This window comes from Heliangelus exortis, chromosome 1, assembly GCF_036169615.1.
Source record: "Heliangelus exortis chromosome 1, bHelExo1.hap1, whole genome shotgun sequence".
Lineage (NCBI taxonomy): Eukaryota > Metazoa > Chordata > Aves > Apodiformes > Trochilidae > Heliangelus > Heliangelus exortis.
In genome coordinates this window covers 19,897,238-19,916,857 of record NC_092422.1, presented here as the reverse complement: position 1 = coordinate 19,916,857, position 19,620 = coordinate 19,897,238, and the positions used below count along the sequence as shown (strand labels likewise).

At 42.3% G+C, this 19,620-nt stretch overlaps 1 protein-coding gene across 6 annotated transcripts in view; it reads right to left on the bottom strand.

The window, feature by feature from the left end:
* Positions 1–10,814: 10,814 nt before the first annotated feature.
* The window catches only part of CDK8 (cyclin dependent kinase 8), a 70,988-nt gene continuing 62,182 nt past the window's right edge, over positions 10,815–19,620 (bottom strand). For 4 of the 6 annotated variants that reach the window (XM_071736252.1, XM_071736242.1, XM_071736262.1 and 1 more), the window contains 4 exons: positions 18,385–18,482; positions 16,973–17,051; positions 16,695–16,853; positions 10,815–12,126 (listed from right to left, as the gene is read on the bottom strand). In XM_071736252.1, coding sequence (XP_071592353.1) covers positions 12,001–12,126; positions 16,695–16,853; positions 16,973–17,051; positions 18,385–18,482 — 462 coding nt within the window. In that variant the 3' untranslated portion in view covers positions 10,815–12,000. The remainder of the gene's footprint in view (positions 12,127–16,694; positions 16,854–16,972; positions 17,052–18,384; positions 18,483–19,620) is intronic. The other 2 variants (XM_071736224.1, XM_071736233.1) reach the window with 2 other exon arrangements.

Genomic DNA, 19,620 nt, shown 5'->3' with positions numbered 1-19,620 from the left:
CAGGTTGGGGTGCTCCCCCTGATCATGTTTGTCCTCTTTTCCATCTGCTCTGCTTTCTGCCACTGCCCACTCTTTCTATAGCACCCCAGCCCCTTCCTCATCTCCCCCATGATGCCCTCACCCTTGGTGGTGCCAGCAGCAGAGCTGTGGTAGCAGCAGCCCCAGGGGCTGTGGCACCTCTGCTTCTCCTGTTCCCTTGTCTAACCCCTCCATCTCACTGTCTCTTCTCATTCATTTTGATCCAGTGCTGATTTTTCAATTTTTGAAGACTTCAGGCTTTGACCATCAAGGTGATGAGCAGGGAAATACATCTCACATCAAAAGGCTCCAGCTGTGCTGGGAGAGCTGCTGCACTGGGGGATTGGGGTCAGTAGCAAGTGCAGCATGTTTCTCTGTACAAGGATTTGCTAATCTGCAGCCATGGACAGCTGCCCCCAGCCACATGAGACTTCATCCTGTAAAGGAGCAGATACTCTTGGCCGGACCCCCCAGATTGTCCCTGTCAGCAGCAGATGGCATGGGAGGAGAATGAGGACAGTGTGAACCTATTGTAGCACAACCCCAACCTCTCCACCTCACCTCTGGAGGCCCAAGGGACCTCCTGGGCCAGAGTTAATGTCTCTGTAGGCAAGAGTTTTAAATGAATTTTCTTTCATAATTTTTCCTGCCATGTTTTGAAGCTGTGGCCAGCACTGACCGCCTTCCATGGAGGAGCTCCATTGTGTACAGACACATTGTGTGAAACCACCTCTCCAATTTGAAGCTGCTGCCTCCTGCTTTCACTTGGTGTCTCCAAGGCATTCACACAGAAGAGGCAGTGAGTGGTCACTATCTGCCATCCCCATGTCTCCTCCACCACCTCTTCCTTCAGTGGGCCTGAAGAAACCTCTTGTTTCCCTGGTACTGTACCCACTCTCTGCCTTTGACTGCCCCTGCCCCTTTCTCCTCTGAGGATGAGGGGAGCTGAGCCCCAGGCAGCAGCCCAGCCATGGCCATGCCAGAGCTCTCTGCAGTGCTATGATGAGCACTGGGGAGGAAAAATGTCCCTGAGGAGCTTCTGAGCAGGTTTGGCATGGCACTGCAGACCCTGGCACTGGGCTGGCTCATGGGTACCTGGTGCCACTTGCCCAGAGTGCTGGGTCAGAGATTATCACAGAGGCATCTCAGGGCCCATGCTGGCACCTCCAGCTGCCCACAGTGACTTCCCAGAGCCAGGGGCATCCTCACACCATGCCCCAAAGCCCTTTGCATGGTCACCGTCAATGCTGTGATGCCTTTGGGGTTTTTTTGGGTGCCTTTTTCTTCTCCATACAGCCAGGAAGTTAGAAGCACAAAAGATACTTTAGACCTAACTTTGGAGTGCTTCAGGTCTGCAATTGGGTGACTCAGCTGCCAGTGCTATTTACTTCAGTTTTGCATTCAAACTGGGCAAGTACAGCCCCAAACAGCTCTTTAGAGACCGTATTCCCTTGCCTTGCTGTGGCACAGTTTGCATGTGGCACTCTCTGTAAAGAAGCACTTTGTGTGTATAAAGGTTTTCCAAAGCAGGTGGAGAACAAAGCCCTGGGCTGTCACACCTCTTTACTCTGCCTGCTTGTATACCCACCCTCCTGTGCCTTCTGTTGGCTGTACCTCAAATCCTGTGTCCAGTTTTGGGCCCCCCATCAGAAGAGAGACAGTGAGGGGCTGGAGCAAGTCCATGGAAGGGGAAGGGAGCTGGTGAAGGGGCTGGAGAACAGGTCTTATGAGGACTGTCTGGGGGAACTGAGGTTGTTCAGTCTGGGGAAAGGGAGGCTGAAGGGAGACCTTTTTGTGTTGCAGTGAGCCCTTCTCTCGGGGACACGGTTCTTCTCAGGAGCTCTCTCCCCATCTCTCTCCTCAGGCATCTGTCTCTGCTTCTGGGAGCATGCCTTTTATTTTACCCTTCAGCCCCCCCCATTTCTGGCTGGGGCAGGCCCTAATTATTGCACTCAGCTGTGCCTAAGCTCCCAGTTCATTATCGGCGACACCTGGTAACTTGTGGTTCTCACTACATTTCCCCCCTTTTTGTTGTTTGTTGAAAACTAAACTTCATTTTTTCAATAATTTACAATCAATTCACAATAATTTACAATTAATTTAAACATTTCATTATTTTATATTACGGCCTCACATTTTTAATAATTTACAAACATTTCATTATTTTTCATTTTTTCAAACATTTAAACATTTCATTTTTCGCCTTTTCAAACATTTCATTACTTTTTAAACATTTCATTATTTTTCGTTCAATAATTTACAATTATTCTTATATTACGGCCTTTCATTTCCTTAATTTTACAATTTTCTTAGACTTTGATTGAAATGTGGAGGGAAAATTTGGGCTCCTACCGGCTTTTTCTCCTCTTTAGCCTCTGTTGTCAGCAGAAGATGAGGTCTTAAAACACCAGCTCAGCTTTCGCTGGTACTCGCCACCTCGGGATGCCTGGCCATGCAGAGGCTTCTCCGAGCATTCAGTGCACCAGTCTTAGCGCGTGTCCCTAGGGCCCTGTTTCAGGACTGCACTATCGCGTGTCCCTGGGGGTTCCGTTTCAGGACCGCGTCGCGTGTCCCTGGGAGGCTCCGTTTCAGGACCGCACTGACTTGATGCGCACTCAGAGCTCCGCTTCAGCTTCAGCATTCCTCGGGTTTGAATTCCGCGCGCCAACTCGCTGTGCCCTTCGAGCCTCATTCTTCTTACCGCTTTTCGGCTTCCCTCCTGGCTGGCTCGCCATTCCGGGCTGTTGTATACCTTGCCGTGCTGGGCTTCTACTCCGAGCTCTACACGCTGCCTTCAGCATTTAAGCCTAGCCTCGTGGAGCTTTTCCCGTGGTTGCATATTTGGAGCTCTTTCTAGAGCGTCCCGCACCAACGTGGTGGCTCCATCTGACGTGGCTGCGTATTTTGAAGCTCTTTATATCGCCTTCCGCATTTAAGCCTGGCTTTGTAGAGCTTCCCGCAACCAACGTGGTCATGTAGAGCTCTTTATAATACCTCAGCGTTCACGGATGCTATTGTTGCCCACATTCTCCACCAATTGTTGCGGTGAGCCTTCTCTCGGGGACACGGCTCTTCTCAGGAGCTCTCTCCCCATCTCTCTCCTCAGGCATCTGTCTCTGCTTCTGGGAGCATGCATTTTATTTTACCCTTCAGCCCCTCCCATTTCCGGCTGGGGCAGGCCCTAATTATTGTGCACAGCTGGGCCTAAGCTCCCAGTTCATTATCGGCGACACCTGGTAACTTGTGGTTCTCTCTACATTTTTGCTCTCTACAACTACTTGAAATGAGGTTATAGTGAGGGGAGTATTGGTCTCTTCTCCCGAGTAACAGAAGCCTCAAGTTGCACCAGGGGAGGTTTAGATTAAAAATTATAAGAAATTTCTTCTCTGAGAGTGTAATTAAACACTGGAATAGGCTGCCCAGGGAGGTGGTTGTGTCACTGTCCCTGGAGGTGTTTAAAAGATATATAGATGTGGTCCTTGGGAACATGGTTTAAACACTGGACTTGGTAGAGATAAGTTAATGGTTGGTAGAATTAAGTTATGGTTGGACTCGGTGACCTTAAAGGTCTTTTCCAACCAGAATGGTTTTGTGATTCATTACAGCACCTTATTTCAAGAAGATCAGTATGCTCTACCAGGGATGCTCCCCAGGATGACATCTTGCAAAGAATTGCTGCAGGATTTGGGTCACGGACAGAGCATAAGGTGGCATTTTCTCTCTAATGAAAGTCTCTTTCACAGCCTTTTTCTTTCAGAGGCTGGAATCTCAGCAGCTCACAGAACCATTTGTACTGGTTTAATGATCCTCTAGACATTTATCCTGGGGAAGGGTTCTGCCTGAGTTCCCTGTTTACTTCAAGCCCATTTATTTATAACATCCTCTCCTCCAGTTCTTGAATCCTTCACCTGCACAAACATCTCCTTTAGATCATTTTTATTGGATACAGTTAAGCGTAGCTCATGGGGTTATTGAATTACAGACATGAACTTACAAAAATGAGATAAATCAGTCATATGTTGGCCTCTCTCTATTAAACACATTTCACCCTGAGGCATTTGTGCATAGAACAGATACTATATATCAAGCACTTGAATACTTGAAGTAGCTTCTCCCTGCAAACAAGCACAAAAGGGGAATGCAGAAGCCCTCTCTGAAGGAAGCTTTACTGCCTGAAAATATTTGTTGCAAATAACACTGTCTGTGTGAGGCTTGAAAGGTAAAAGCTTGAGATGGAGTTTGAGCAGCTTTGCTGCTACCAGATCCTCTTCCATATGGTGCAGGATCACAGGGCAAGGCATGGTGGTCATCGTGGGGTACCACAATGCTGTGTCACCACCTGTCCCCAACACCTGCCTCTGCCCAGACCTAGCACAGGGTGAAAACGCCCTCTCTGGGGTCACTTAACAACGTGTCCCTGCCAGGGACATCTCTACCCCCACAAATCACCAGCTGTGAAGAGATGGGTTTTGGCCTTGTGAGATATTTGAGTGTGAATGGAAAACAGGGGGAGGCAGGGCTGGGAAACAGTGATGCTAATTGGGGTTATGAAGGGGATCCAGCTGTGATGTTGAGCCCCTGGCACAGTGGGGAGCAATGGGCCCTGGAGCTGCACAGCCCCAAACCATATTTGTGTCCTCGCCTGCCCTGTAGCACCCAAAGACTCTGTAGCATCTCCAGACCACTGGTTAGCCTTTTCCTCTAGTTATTTTTCATTCTGGCACCCCTTTTAACTTCACTTACCACACCTTTGGTATTTTCAGAGTCAACATGATTTCCACTTATTTCCTTCCCCACACTTTCAGATTTCTTGTAAAATAAATAAATAAATATATAGAAAAATATGGCAAACTTTCATGCTTGTGCTTTATGTTGATCCATTTCCACTGTCTCCTCTCCTGATAGAACCTAAAATAACTTTTAAGAGCCGTCTCACATCCTGTGACACTTTGACCAAAATCCTCCATCTCCTGCCAACACAACCCAGTTTGTCAGAGCAACTTTTGGTGTCTGTGTCACCAGTGTCCCCAGTGGCTGTGTGTCCCCTGTACATGCTTGGGTGCTGCACTCAGAACTTGCCTGACAAGGGCCCAGAAGGAAAACCCAGTGAGGGCTGACAGTGGGTGGGAGGGATTGCAGCTCCCAACAAACAAAAAACTTCACCTCAAGACACACAAGCAACCAGGTGCTGTGTGAGGCAGCTGCAGCCCATCAGGTGATCTCCTCCTTTGGGCACTTTGAGCTGCTGGTAAGCATCTGGCCACATCCTCTTCAAATTCTCATTTGGGAAAAGGTTTCCCAGCAGATTGGCCCTTCTGTCAGTGGGTCCCTGCAGCACTTTGACCCACCAAAAAAAACAAACAGGTGTCCCTGCCCGTGCAGGGGGGTTAGAACTAGATGATCTTTAAGGTCCCTTCCAACCCAAACCATTCTATGGTTCTATCACCACCCCACTGAGCCCCAGGGTGCAGGTCAGTCAGCACCACTCACCAGCACCTTTGCAGTCTGCAGCACCCACCCTTTGGAGCTGCCCAGCAATGCCTGTGCCTCCTGGGGAGCAGGAGAAATGTGTGATTGCAAACGACAGCCTCACCTCTTCCCTCATGAAGCCAGGGATGGATCAGATCTGATCAAGCAGCTGCTGTGGGCTCCAGGCACCAGCTGCCCAGCACTCAGGTGACACGGATTCTTCTGCTTCCCAAGTTCCCCCCAGTCTCTCCCAGCAGAGCTTCCAAAGCAACTGGGGTGGGATTTTCAAACCAGCTGGTTTTGTCTGCTATGCAAATAAATTGCATGGACATCCTGCAAGTATGCATAGCTGGGGGTAGTATAGCATATATTAGGGGTTCATATAGCTCCTGGGCTGGGACACGATTCTCCTTTCACCTTTTCTTGATCTCCTGAAGGAAAGACGTGGCAGAGAACCAGTCAAAGCCTGAAGCCCGAGGACATCAGGAGTGTTTAGGCTGTGTATGATCACACCCCAGAGCACTCAGTCCCCATGGTGGCAATTCCTGCCATCCAAACAGAGAAGTGATCCCTAAGGAATCCTTCTCTAAAGCTTTCTGGGTACCTCCAGATCTAAAGGAGCACATGGCTGGAGCAGGTGGGAATAATGCCAATTTATTCTATTGGCTTCCCTACCCAGTTAGCTGGAAGAGCTTATGAAAGTGGAGCTTAGCTTGTGTAGGAAGCATTCCAGGTTCCTACATGCATTTCAGAAACACCATCAACACCAAAAGAATTTGAATTTAAAATGCTGATCAAGAAAACCAGCCGAATGGACACCCTGCCAGCACCTTGTGGGAAGACTAGGAAGTGGATACAAAAAGTGACCCTGCATAAACTGGAAACACAAATGTAGGATGTGGTCAGATTTGGTTTTCATCTCCTCCCCCTTCCTCATTCTGTTGGTTGCTTTTCTTATGTAGCTGGTGGCATGGCAGAGCCTGCACCTCCTCAAACACAGAGGGTGAAGCATTGTACAAATCTAAAGCTCCCACAAACATTAAGCAAGGGTTTGCTCTGAGCACATGCTGGGTGGCCTTCCCACATCCCAGGCAGAGGAAATGGAAACATTTCACCAGAGTGGATGCTGTACAAACTATCCTGTGAGTCTGTGGCTGTGTACCAAAATGAACTGTGCTGCTTAAATGAAATGCATTCCTGCCCTTTCTCCATCCCACCTGGTGGAGTAACCAACCCACCTAAGGAGGACAAGAAGTGGAACGTGAGGGCCAAGGAAAGACACTCTAAACCCATCAGGCTGAAAAGTAGTTTTCAGTATCTTGCAACACTGGAGGTTTCAGAGCAGTGATGGAGCTTGCCCAGATTCCCACCCTGGGCTGGAACTGCTGTGCATCACTCCAGGGCAACAGCTTCATTAACATCAGGGATAGTGCCAAGCTCTACAGCACAGGATCCTTTTAATTAAAGACAGTCCTCTGGAGACAGCTGCCTTCCGCCACCATTCAAACCAACCACCAACATAAAAGCTGCTTAAAATCCTCAAGGAGAGGAACTTAACTGCAACAGTTCTGGTGGAAGAAGCAGCTTTGTTTTGTTTTCAAAGGGTAAGCACCTTCTTCTCTACCTCTTCTACAGCTTGAGCAGTTTGTACATCCCATCATTCAGATGTCTGGCATATTATTTCACAAAGTGTTCTTTATCCATAGCTGTGACAAGCAAATTACACTGAATTAAGCTCATCTGCCTTGGTCTCAAGGGATGCTGGCTATTAAACTGTCTCAGAACTGGCATCCTGAAGCAGTCACCACTCAGCCTGGAGGAAGATGCTGAGACAGTTGCAGTACCCAACAAAAAAAGGTCATTCAGGGGTGTAATTAAAACAGCACATAGGGAGCTCCACAATTCTCAATCCTTCTGCAGATAATAGGCAGCAACATTAGGTGAAATGGCAGGCCCACAACTTACCACTGGCTACAAGAAATAATCTTTCCTTTCTGATACAAAATAACCAATATGAGATCCTGAAGACTCCATCTCACCATCATTATCCCACTTGGTGGCAGGCAAACTGCCTGACCGTGCTCATAAAATCAACAGTGATCACACATGAAAATCAGAGGTCACAGCTTGCCCTGTGGTGAAGCCAGGATGGGTTTGGGGGGACAAACATCAGCTGTTTACTGTCTGAAGAGCAATTTTAGAAAAAAGGCAGTGGACACTGTGGAAGCACACAAGTTATTTCTTCAAATAAAATCTGCACTTGGAACTAGATTCCAACCCTTGTTCTGTCACCTCTGATGGGGTCTGAATGGGAAAGAGATGTACAACAATGTGAAAATTACACAAGCTGCTTCCAAGATCCTTTCTGATTTTGCTTAAGGCCATTTCATATGACAAGGCTAACACCTGTACGCTTCATTCACACTCCACCCTTCATGTGGCAAAGGAGATTTGATAAAATTTGATAAAGTAACACTTGATAAAATAACATCCTAACGATCAGCCTCACAGAAATGTGCTGCTCCGTGTTGTGAAGAAACCTTTGTGCAAAGCTACCAGGAACATGATGAGACATTTGGGACTTGGGATGCTGATGGCTCTTAGAAAAGAAACACAGAGGAAACTTGATTTTTAATTTTGGGGAAGCCCAACTAGCACAAATGAGATGCCCAGGACTGAGATACTGCTTGAACAGGCAATGCCACTTGCATTATCTCCCCTGCTAAAGCAAAACATTGAAACATAAATTCCATTTAAAATTAAGCATTGCACACAAAGTAAAAAGGAATTTGGAGAGATTTGCTCACTGCTTTCTGGCTCAGAAATGACCCTACCTGCTCGAGGAGTTTGCGAGAGACCCAGAAGAGACTCTGCCCAGCAGTGGCTTCAGAAGGAAGGAAAAAGGAAGCTGAAAGAAAACCTGCAGTAACCCCTCAGCTGGGTGTTGCTTGGGCCCTGCCATGGACAACTCTGTGAGCACTTTATTTGTACACACATCAAAAGTGAGGACAGAATGAGTCTCAACTGCTCTTCCCCACCACTAATTCTAAAACCCTCTTCTGGGGAGATTCCAATCAAACCCAAGAGGAAAAAAATTCACAGTGAGATCAGCCACTGAAGTTATCTCCCCAGGGAAGAGGAGGATTCCCCAACACAAGACATTTTTCAGCTTCAGCTGGACAGAGTGCTGGCCCATCTTGTCTAAGACTGTGCTTTTACCAAAAAAAGTTGGATCAGATGACCTTTAAGTCCCTTATACCCTGGAATTCTACAATTCTATGATTCCAAAAGGAGTCATTGCAAAAGTTATTATTTTTTCTTTAAGAAGTTGGGTTCTTATCAGGAACAGTAAATTCAGGGCTGCCACAAGCTTGAAGTGCCAAAGTGACAGTGCCTGATTATTTGCCCTGAGGATCAAGTTAAGCTCGTAGCCCATTTTCAACATAAACTTACTCTAGAAAAACAATTTGTCCTTAACTCAGAGCATCAAAGACAGGCTCCCAGACTCCAGCTATTCTGAATTCACTCAGACTGGTCCAGATAATTGTTGGTGAAAAACGAAAATCTCTATGTTCTTGAATCTAGTAACCTAAATTAAGTGAGGTGAAGAGGCACAGCTCTTATGCTGACTGCTGCATGCCAAGCTGCCATCTCCCTCAGGGGAATTCACAGCTCTTCTATTAGATGTTCTCAAAGGTGCCTTCTTCCTCCCCTTTCTGTAGCCCTCACCTAAAAAGCTCCCCATAGCAAAAAAGGAACATGATTAATTTATATTTTTTAACATGTCAGGAAAGTAATTTAGAGCCTTGTCCTCAGTATTCTTAAAACCAGTGTTAAAAACCTTATTTGATGCAGAATAGCATTTCTAATTGTTGTCTATATGACAAGATTAACCTTACCTGCAACAGAAATATACTGTCCTGAAGGTTCTGGAGGTTATAATTATACCAAGCACTGAAAAACCTTTTCTTTTTAGTGTTCTAGAGAAATAAATCCTCTTCCCAAATGACCAGCTGACTTAGACATCAAAACAAGTCAAATATTTAAGATCTGACTTCCCTGCAGAATGTCAGACTGTTGAGGTAATCTGCACTATGTCTCTATAAACGGAGTACAATGAAAATTCCTGCAAATGGAGTAGCAGACTATAGAGAGAATGTAATTCACTTTTATTATTATCAGTTAATAAGCTGGGTCTTCATCTCAAATATGTTTTTAACAGGAAAATTAGATTCAAGTGCAAACTAATGGCAAGAACCCTTTTTGTCAGTTGGATGCATTTTCCTCTTCAAAACTTCAAGCCAGCCTGCTACTTTCAAACCAAGTACTGAAGACATCATAAGATGCTGGTATCAAATAAGATTTGCATTAGTATGAGTATACCTAATTACTAATTAACATGAATAATTATGCAATAATATGAATAAGCATCAATATGGAAAGCAAAAAACCTAGACCAATAGTACTCCAGACAAAAAACAAAAGGTTACTTTTGTAGCTTACGTTGTTACTTCAGTACCTGGTAGGAGTCCAGAGATACCAAACAGGTAAGTTCAAAACATATATATAAAAAAATTAAGAAAGGGATGAAAAAAGGCTTTCACTTGAAAAACAGGCCAAAAGGAAATTTAAGGCCTTCCCCAGTTATATATTTATTTTTATTCCAGAAACTGACAAAATGCAGATTTTGACAACACATGTCAAAAAGGAGAAGGTATCAGACAGTACTACTAAAGCAGAATAAAGCAGCTGTGGTTTTTTTTTTTTCCTCCCAAGTACTTAAAACCTCTACTCAAGTAATTTCATCTTCTCCTCAAACATGATTTGCATGTCAGGCTTGCTACTATTTTTTTTCTTTTGCTCCCATCAGTAGCTCAGTGAGTCTGAATGTATCATACCAGCTGACATTCCCACTAAATGAAGCATTTTAAGAAAAAATGTATGTATGTCATAAAATTATGGTAGAGTATTAGGCACCAAAATGAGTTACAGAAACCATAGAACTATTTAGACAGGAAAGTCCTAGATTTTGTAGATGAAAAGGAGCTGTCTGATCCATGAAATGCAGATAGTAATAAACCCACAATGGGTGTACCTCCAGGTGATCAGCTACATGTATGCAACAGGGGCAATGACATTTTATGAAGGCAGTGTATTTTTCTGCTACTTGGAAAAAAAAAATCCTTCTCAGCAGTTAAAGGAAGCCTTCCCACGTGCAAGAAAAATTCCTGTCAGTTACTGTTTCTCAGGACCTAACACAACATATCATGTACAACAGGGAAGTGGGATGATGATATTGATAAAAAGGAATACAGACAAAGGTCATATGCAGATTTATGAAAAATAAATTTATTACATAACACCTTGTTTTAACAATGTTTGATTTTTTTTTTAAATTCAGAATTCTTGTGTCATTCATGTAAAATAGTTTGATACAGTACATTGTATGTAAGTTTTTCCTCATAAATTCTAAGGCTCTCCTAACACCTTGTTCCTCTGCTGTAGGAATGGCACCCCTAAACAACGTGTGAACATTAAAAAAATAATAATTAACTGAACAAAATTTAAAATCCACTACACCAAGCTGGTTCTCAAAAATCATGACGAAATATCTGAATGGATGCCTCACCTTTTAGGAAATATCATTCATGCTTTTTAAATCCCAAAGCATGCTCACAAATCATTAACACCAACAGGAAAAAAAACCAAAACACTGTCTATGACAATCATTTTAGTTTGTTTGCTGAACCAAACATGTTTATATCAATGACAACATACTTATTTTACTATCAAATAGCAGCTTTAATACCAGTCAAGTCATAGATTTAAAAACAAAACCCAAAATTTATGTCAGAAATTAATCTTTGGGATGTTTGTAATTGCTGGGAAAAAAATGCAAACGTTTTCATGTTCTTAAAAAAAAAAAATAATAAAATCTCATCATAGCAATCATGTCGGTCATAAAACATTGATCTAAGTGGAAAATGAACCAACCCACAAAAGTCACTAAAAATAAACGTCTATCAAAACTGTCTCCATCAGAGTCACGGTTAGTTTGCTTTTTTGCCATGGTAACATATACTGTATGTTTCAAGTACCAGTTCAAAGATGTTGTGTACTATTGGTCAGATAAAGTTGTTACATCAAGAGATTTCACCACATACGACAACAAAAATGCTTGCCCCTAGCACATTTCACAGCTTCAACTGCTACAGACTGTCACTGAAAAAAAATGCATCGCTCAGTCTGAACCATGTCAAGTAAACTATGGAAGTAGCATATCCACAACACAAACCGTGCTAGCACTTTCTTTTCAAGTCTAACCCCAAAAACAGGTAACAATTTGGGAGCCACCACTCCGCTCTGTGGAAGGGGGTGGATCGTGGCGGTCGGACAGGTTGGAGGTGTGGTTGTACAGTACATTCTTGTGGCCCAAGCCGGGTTCCAGGCAGGCAGCTGCAGGGCCAGTCCTGCAGCTTTAGCAACAGTGCATTGACCTTCTTGGGATGCAGCTCAGTACCTGTGTGTCTGATGCGAGTACTGTGGGGGCTGCTGGGAGGTAGTTGAATATCCCATGCTGCTCTGTGGCTGTGATGTGCTTGGTCCAGGGTTGGGGTAGGCAGCATGGGGGTTGGAACGCTGCAGAGGGGTAAAAGCAGAGGAAACACACTCCTTTGTTACAGGTACATTGCAGGACACATTCACCTACTGAGTTATTTCTCTAGGAGATACCAAGCGCCCGGTCTCAAAGCAGCTGCACACTTCCAGCCTCCCTTTCGCTTGCTCTGAGTACAGCAGGTGCAGGTATAAACATCAGGAATATCAGATTAGAAAGCAACAGTTACCACCCTATCCATCCTCATTAACTCCTGTGAAACTACACCCACCACAGCCAAAGCTCCAGCTCCCCTTTCCCAGATGGCTGCAGTACACCCGCACCTTACACCAAGCAGACACTGTTCACAGCCGAGGTTTTCTCCCCTTGCTCCTGTCTCCTAATGAGAAATTATCTTAAAGTGGAGGCCCAAACAGTGCATCTTACTGCTGGTGAGCCACTCTGCACTATTCTGGAGATCTTCCTGTACAAAGGATATGGTTGCCATCCTTTTGTGTGACCGAGGGGTAGAGGCTGAGAGCACTGTGATCAGCTGGGTAAAGGTGTCACCGAGCTGCAGCCTCACAAATACTTGAAGGAGAGCTAAAGAGAACAGCCACACACTTCTCAGTAGAGCCAGGTATTTCAGAGTGAAATGGTCACAGATTGTGGCCAAGGAGGTTCAGGTTGGACATCAGGGGGAAAAAAAATTAAAAATTAAAAAAAAAAATTTAAAAAATTAAAAAAAAAAAAAAAAAATCACTAAGAGACCAGAATAGCACTAGAAGAACTTGCCAGAAAGGCTGTGAAGTCTCCATTTATGGAGTTTTTAAAGACTCAGCTAAGCAGAGCCATAGCTGACCTGATTTAGCATTAGCAAGAGCCCTGGTTTAAGTGGGAGACTAGGCTGGATGGTCTCCAGAGGCCTCTTTCTACAATTATTTACTGAGTAGAGCATTCACCATTGCAAGCAGCTCTGAGCAAATCAGCAACTGCCTACTTCAATTTTAAACTAATAGTTATTTACACAACATGGGTTACAAAGGAACAAAGGACTGCAAGCAAGATTTTCAATCTAAACATACGATCACTCAATAGTATTTACTGTTTCATTACATTAACATAATTATGGTACAGTACTGTGCTTTTTTACATTTACGTTAAGGTTTACACACACGAATTATTCAGCTGCTGTGTAACTTTTGAACTCTTATTATCCTCTTATTAGGATTTGTAGCAAAAGCCAATTCTAGTAAAGGCCTGGACATTTGACATCTGAATATGCCAGAACAAGGGTATTGTTATTGAGAGCTGTAGATGCATAAACCTATGTTGAGCTAATATCCTGAAAAAGTAAAATATTAAAATACCTTTATAGATTTTATACGTCACAACCTAAACCAGTAAATAAGCACTCCATTTTTTCCTGCAGTTCAGCATTTAGAACAGAAGCTATAATCAGGATGCTGAGATGATGGCAGAAATAAAAAGGCAAAGTCTACTTGTAAACATATGCTCAAAGGACTGCAAACTCTCTAGGGGTGCAGAGTGTAAAGAAGAAATGTCTGGACCAGCACTTAATGCCAGCAGGAAAAAACCAGCACTGCTGAACTGCACTGTTAACACAGTGACTGAACTTGTGAAATTTGCCTTCAGTCTTGAGAGATGGACCAAGTCACTCATCAACAGAAGTGCCACTGTTCTGGGTCACTCTTGGCTATGTAACAAATATAGGATGTACTTCAAAGAGCAAAAATCCCTGAATGCCTTTTTGCCCAAGCACAGATCCTGTATGTAGGAAACTATCACAAGTTTAACCATTTAAAAACTGACCATTCATGTTAGTTGTAAACACTCTCTAGATCCTGGCTTCTAAACCAGATTTTATTTTAAGACAGAGGCTATTAAAACCATCAGATTCCTTCATGACACCCAGCATAATAAATGACTTTTATTTAAGAACAAACATAAATATTCAGCCCTTTCTAAATACCATTAAGCACCCAGAGGGTTATGCCAAGCAGAAGCTCAGACCAGTGGAATTGCTCCAGCCTGTTTAGTAACATTGCCTTTGGAAGTGTCACATTGTAGATTTAAATGTGAAGGCAAGGAAGTCTGTGTGCCATGTGTCTGGTATTTTATGCATGACAGGAAAGGACACAAGGTCAACTTGCTCTGCAGAAAATAATTTGACTTCTGAGTGGATGAAAAAACTGTCTTAGTATGCCTTGCCCAGGAGATGGCAACCCTTCTTCACAAGCTTTATGTGGGGAATTTGAGCAAATTTAATGAAGAACAAAGGAACAGGTGTTTGATTAAAACAGAGGGCTGTATTGTAATATTTGTTTGCCATTTCCTCAAGCTGCAGGATCAGAAGCAAAAAATGTAAGGAATTTTTTTTCAGGGAGACTTGAAACTACCAATGGGCAGCTTTTAACTGCTTTTGTTCTACTGTCAGGAAGTTTAGGTCTCCTCCTTTGGATTACCATATTTTTCCAGGTACCTTAATCAGAAAAAAAGTCTACCCACTGCCTTCTTGCAAGGCTGGGGGGGACATGATTTTTTTCCGTTTGTTGTTTGGGTTTGGTTTGGTTTGTTCTTGGGTTTTTTTTTTGTTGGTTGGTTTTTGTTATTTTGTTTGTTTGTTTGTTTTAAACCAGATCTTTTCCCTCCCAGAAAGAAAGTGAAAAGATTAGTCAGGAGCAGTCCAGATAGCTAAGTTGAAGTTATCATTACCTTAAGGCAAAGGTATTCTGCAATTATGTTTATTGAGACCTCAGCTCTCACTCACACAAGTGGAAACTGAAGTTTTTCAAAATGCTAAGTTGCAGCAGCAAAATGAGGTGAAGCACATTTAAATAGGGCACTTAAATGGGGCTCCCTGACACAGTACATGCAACCTCTGCATCAATGTCCTTAGATATGTAACTCAACATAAGGGGAAGATGAAGTTACATCTGCAGTTGCCTTCTTAAAAATACACACACACAGAAGTGGAAGAAGGAGCCAGCCAGAATGCCAAAACATTGGCAGAGACTGACTGCAGTTTGCCACATTGAAAAGGATGAAAATCCTGTAAGAGTGCTTTGTGATGCATAATTCAGCTAAAAGACAAATGATGTTTATACTGAGAGGCACCACACACTGATGTAGTTAAGGCTGACCACTGTTTGGGATAGCTCTAAAAATTTACGTCATTCAAGGAGAATGACTTGAAAACTATCTTGGGATAAACTGAGGAAAGGCACTTTGAGGACTACATAAAGGGGTCTCGAGAGGTCTTCACTCATGAAAATGACCTTATTTTACATTTTTTAGCACTTCAAAGTTTTAGCCAATGAAGGAAGTATATATATATATATACTTCCATATATATATATGGATAAGGGTAATGCCCCCAGGCAGCCTTTTAAGATATCAGGCACTCTCAGAACAAATTCAGAAAAGATTTCAAGGATTGTTGTTTATGGAGAAACAGTATCAAACTGAAAAGCAAGTTGACAGCAGCAGTTTCACTGACACCCTTCTTTAACTCTCTAAGCTTTGCTAAAGAATGCAAGCATAGCTAAGTGGGTTTCCAATATTACTGTCTGAGATTTAGATACTAATCTTAAAATTAACTGAAAACAATGCCAGTAATGTGACTTCCCCATACTCTGATTTCATTCAAGCCTCTTCTTCCAATTGGCCTTCTGTACTATGCATTCTGTGTGAACCAGTGTGTTACAGTTCCTTCTGGCTAACATTTTCACTACCCTCCTTCCTCTTGACATCTTTCCCAGGCATCCAAAATCTGCCATCTCTCTAACTGCTCCTCTGCTTATAATCTGAAGTCTTCCTTGCTCCTCTTTGATTTCTCATCTTGTGTAAACTAAAGGATCTGTCCTTGAGTCTCTTAACCCTATCCTCCAGAAGTAACCTCACCCAAACACACAAATCCAGGACAAATTCCTTGGGATGACTCTCAGACATTATTCTGCCCCAGGCCCTTCCTGTTTCATAGTATCTGGCCACAAGCTCAAATATAGGAAGACTAGAACAATTTTCAAGTTTTCCTCAAGCTTTTTTTCCTACACTTCTCATTTTCATCAGTCATTGATTGCCATCATCTCATCTGTTTCTTCAGCTCTGTGATACTGGACTTCCTCAACCAGGAATCTCCCTTGGTTTTCAAAACAGGTATTATGACAGCATCATGTCAAGTTTACAATCCAAAATCCTGCTTTTCCCACCCATTTGCCCAACTACAACTTGTTCAGATTTATATTTCACAGCTTGTTTACTGCACCATCCTTTGCCTCCTACCATCACAGGCTTGTTCAAATAAGGAATGGTATTTTTAGGTGATACAGAGCACAGCACAACAGGCTCTTAGTCCACAGTCAGAATTCCCTATTATAAAGGTAATAAATTAGTAATTGTAATAATTTCTGATCCTAATTTCTTTACTGCTAACCTCAAGAGCACCAGCATATCAGTTTAGAGGTAAACCACCTGAAAGATACCCCAAAATACCATTTAGTACAGTAATTTACAAAATTTCTTATTTAGCTTAAAGAAACAGTGCTGTTGACACGAGAACCAAATACACAATATATTAATAGAAAAATACCTGATAGTCTGAGGTCATAATAAGTCCACCTGAGGTAGTGGTAGGAGGAACAACTCTCACTTTTTTCAGTGGGGGTCCCTGTGTGTGACTGTTGTCTTGGTTCCCTGGATGACCAGTTCCATTAGTATGGTTATTGCCCTGCTGCTGCTGCTGGTTCTTCTCAATTGTTTAAACACAAAGAAAAATTTCAACTCAAAAACGGTCCATGAAATAACATGAAAACAGGAAATAGTGTGAAAGCCAGTGAAGCATGATGATACTGTTCTTCCAGTACTTACTTTGTCTCCTTTATCATCTGGTTCTTCTTCTGTTAAAAATTCTCGTTTTGGGTAAGGGATTTGACAACCTGCAAAAACACTGTCCCCCAAAAAAGTCTATTTATCACTGTATTAGAACAGAAGGGTTAGACCTGTAAGTTTCATACTTCACCCACAGTAGTTTCAACTTGCCTAAGCCACAGCCTAATACCTGTAACTTATGGAGAAGTTCTCCCTGTCTCACTTTCATTATATTCACACTTAGGTTTAATCTTCAGTTGCCTCTTAAACAATCATTTAAACTTCCAGCACTTAACATGGTTTCTGGTAAGTGGTGACCAAACAGGTGGCTGGAAAGGCACACCACCTGTTAGATAGCCACAAAGGTACAATCCAGCTCTTGTGTAATTCACAATCTCAGGACTAACTAAAAATACTCCTGGAAACTCCACTGACAATTAATAAAACCATCTGGAACAAAGTTTTGAAATAACTAGAAATTTAATCTGTCAGTTCATATCTTGTGGTTCATATGAATTTGCTAGTGCAACCTAATATTTACCTGCTTGATCAGTAGAAACTCTATTCATAAAGTCTCTGTACACCTGTTAGCATTACTCATTGTGTATTCACAATAAAACGGCAACCTCAAGTTGAGAAAAAAAACCAAACTGTCCTCAAAAGCATTTTTTGCAAAAAGCAGATAATTAACATTACAACATTACATCATAGAGACCAGTCAGGAGCTGCTACTAATAATCCAGTAGGTTTTAGTGAAATAATTTATTTTTTAATCGTTTACAGATATACATACCATAATTCATGAATTCTTCCCTAGATAATGGTTGGGAATCATACACGGCATGTACCAATAGCTTTCCTAAAAAGCTGTGTGTGATCATGCTCAATGACTAGTCTTTAAGGAGGGGGGCTTAATTTTTAATTAAATAATTCATTGTTCCTAAATTTTTTTCCTTTTGTAAATCTCCCTGTGCAAACAAAAAATGAAGTGTCTATAGAGAAAGGATTTAATTTGTTAAGGATGATAGCACATGACTTCCCCCACCCACTGAATTTATAACAAAGGCTAAGACAGAAAAATATAAACTAATTAGAGAGTGTCATCTGGCATTCTGTAGCAGAGAAGTGGACCTGCAGGCACTTAGCAGTTGTCTGCAAAGATCTGTAGCACACATAATCAACCTGTCAGTGAATAACAAGATTAGTGCTGCAACTAATAGGATCAAAGTTCCATAAGGCAGAAGATTAATAAGAACACTACTTAATTTTAAAAACCACAAATGGCATTTTAGTGGTTACAGCTTTCTTTGGTTGTGAGATAGTAAGTATTAAGCTCAATATTCACATAGATATTTTGAGCAGAGAGAAAGCACCTCTGGCTGTACAGATAACTTAATAAACTGACCACTTACTCGGATGTGGGAAGAGGATCTTCTAAGAAATAGGGATCCTGCATAGCCTGTTCTGAGGTAATTCTCTTTATTGGATCCATAGTGAGCAATTTCTGAAGCTAAAAAGGAAAAAAAAAAGCTGTGAATTACCAAAACCACTTGAAAAAACTTCACTGTATTATTCCTAAAAGATGAGCTGATACAAAAGTGTCTGAACTCAAACCCCTAAACATAAATGGCATAACCACATTATTCTATTGTTAAAATAATAATCTCCCAAACTAGGAAGAACTAGGTGAAGAACACCTAGTTTTACTTGCAAAGCCCAAGACACTTGGTTCTAACAAAAACATTAAAAGAATTTCCACAACATAGTAGGACCTTTAATCATAGAAGTTTGGCTTGGAAAGGACCTTTAAAGTCATCTAGACCGATGCCTCTGCAATGCACAGGGACATCTTCAACTAGAGCAGGTTGCTCAGAGCCCTCTCCAAACTCACTTGGATTGTTTCCAGGGATGGGACTTCTACCACCTCTCTGGACAACCTGTGCCAGTTTTTCACCACCCTCACTCTAAAAAAATTCTTCCTTACATGTAGTTTAAATCTGCCCTCTTATTTTAAAACCATTACCTCTTGTCCTATTACCCTGCTAAAAAGTTTTGCTTAATCTTTTGTATAGGCTTCCTTTAAGTACTGAAAGGCAGTGTCCTGGTTTGGGACGGGATAAAGGTAATTTTCTGTCTTGTACTTTTGCTTTCAGCTGAAGGTTTTAACAAGATATGCAAGTAACACTCATTTTACATTTGCTGTTCATACTTCTCATGGGAGTAAATTCAGCCTTTCATAAAGATCCAGTGTCATTATCTATGTCTGAACTGGTCATCTTTTTTTACTATTAAGGGAGCATACACTACTCTACACAATGCAGACCTCACACTGCAAATAGCTAAAGTTAGGAAAATAAATTTTCTCTCCTCAGCCTTCACTTCCAATGGCATGGTTAGATTATAACAAATATGGATTACCACCATAAATACAGGTTTGTTTTTCACATCACCAACAAGAACAAGTAAGTTATTTCAGCTCTCTGAGTCTGCATGTAGTCTTTGTAGAATATCAGGCTGAACAGAAAAATTCTTGTTCTCTCAAACAGCTCAAAAAGCAATTCCAGGAGCCAAAAAAAGGATGGCAAAACATAAGAAAGAACTGCCAACATGCTGAAAAACACAAGGACCAAAAAACATTGCAAAATTCT